A 1,381-nucleotide genomic window follows, 5' to 3' on the forward strand; every position below is an offset into this window, starting at 1 on the left:
TAGGGTGCAGAGGCCCCCCCAAAAGAAGAAGGATGGGGCTGCAGGTAACAGTGACGGGGCCCCTTCCCTCCCTGAGCCTCCTCCCAACCTCCTGCAGCTCCACTGAACAAAACAGGCTGAATAAAGTCGCCCAGTCTGGAGCAAAGATGTTCAGCCACAATTCCATTCTTCCTCTGTGGCTTCCCAAGGACCACGTGGCCTTTATATTGTGGCCAAAGCAAAAATATCGTGGCGTTTTGAGGCTAAACCCAGGGGATCTGTCTGAGGGAAGGGCCTCCTCCCAGATGTTGAGGCAGGGACTACCAAAACTTGGCCAGCTGCTGCAGCAGAGTTAGGAAGGGGGATGTTGCTCAGCTTGGTGGTTGCTTGGTAACACTTTTAGGAGATGGAGCCCAAGCCAAAGCGGATTTGAAGCACCCAGCCTATTTTTTGTTCTGCTTTAACTGAAGGCTGGGAGAGCAGAGCAGGCTGGTGTCTGCCCTGGCCTGGAGAACAAACTGCCCCTCTCCCCAAAATGCCATCACATCCCTCCTCAGGGTCTCTTGGGGTGAACTCCACACACTTTACCTCCTGGAGGTGGCCAGGGGGGGACCAAATTCTGGTGGGGACCCAGAGCTTAGCCCGGCGCAGCCAAACCCATCTCCACTTCTCTGTCCTTTCCCTGTCAGATTTATCTCTCTGCCCACCCCAGGGAGACTTCCCCCAAACCCCCAGACCCCAGGGGGGTCCCTCTCAACCTTCCTCTCTAGCTCCTCTCACTTTTTTTTCCTTCAGTTGGTTGTTTTCTCCCCTCTTGGTTTTGGTCTCTGCCGCGGGGCTGGGAGGCTGTGGGCTCAGCCGGGACGTTCGATCACTCACTGTCACTCTTGTTTTGTTTTCTTTTTGTTTCTTTTTGGTTTATTTTGGTTTTGGTTTTTTGTTTTTTTTTTTCCCCTGTCTTCATTTTTGCATGCCACTGTTCTTCTGTATTGCAGCCACAGTAGAAGCAGTAGAGGCACGGGAAGGTATGGCTAAAAACCGCCGAGAGACTCCAATCATCTCTGTGTGTGCGTGTGCTAATTTTAAAGAGCTTTATCAGCCTTATGGAAGCTTTTTACTCTTGCATCACCAGAAGTGGGGGAGGATGGGCCCCTGCTGAGAAGCAAAAATACCCACTGGGCTCCTTCAAGTGGAATTTAGCCCTTGTGAGGCTACTGCTTAGGGCAGGGCCTTTATTGTGAGAGCGTCCTCACTCCGGGGCACTTTGTGCTCTTGTGTCTCAACTTGGTGTTGGGAATCCTACAGCCTGGCCTCAGGTGCCTCGTGGTTGAGTTTATCCCCTGGGTAGCTCGGTGTGGTGAAGGCTGCCAGCACCCTTGGGCCAAATCCCCTAGGAAAAGGT

The 1,381-nt window shown here is 52.9% G+C and overlaps 1 protein-coding gene across 1 annotated transcript in view; it reads left to right on the top strand.

Moving 5' to 3' along the window:
* Nucleotides 1–1,004, top strand: part of LOC103768314 (serine/threonine-protein phosphatase 2B catalytic subunit gamma isoform) — a gene marked incomplete at both ends in the record, with an annotated part of 15,867 nt that extends 14,863 nt beyond the window's left edge. Inside the window, one exon of the mRNA XM_008935454.1 lies at nucleotides 975–1,004. Coding sequence (XP_008933702.1) covers nucleotides 975–1,004 — 30 coding nt within the window. The remainder of the gene's footprint in view (nucleotides 1–974) is intronic.
* Between the last annotated feature and the right edge of the window lie 377 nt (nucleotides 1,005–1,381).

The sequence above is a fragment of the Merops nubicus genome, unplaced genomic scaffold, assembly GCF_000691845.1.
Source record: "Merops nubicus isolate BGI_N331 unplaced genomic scaffold, ASM69184v1 scaffold32052, whole genome shotgun sequence".
NCBI lineage: Eukaryota > Metazoa > Chordata > Aves > Coraciiformes > Meropidae > Merops > Merops nubicus.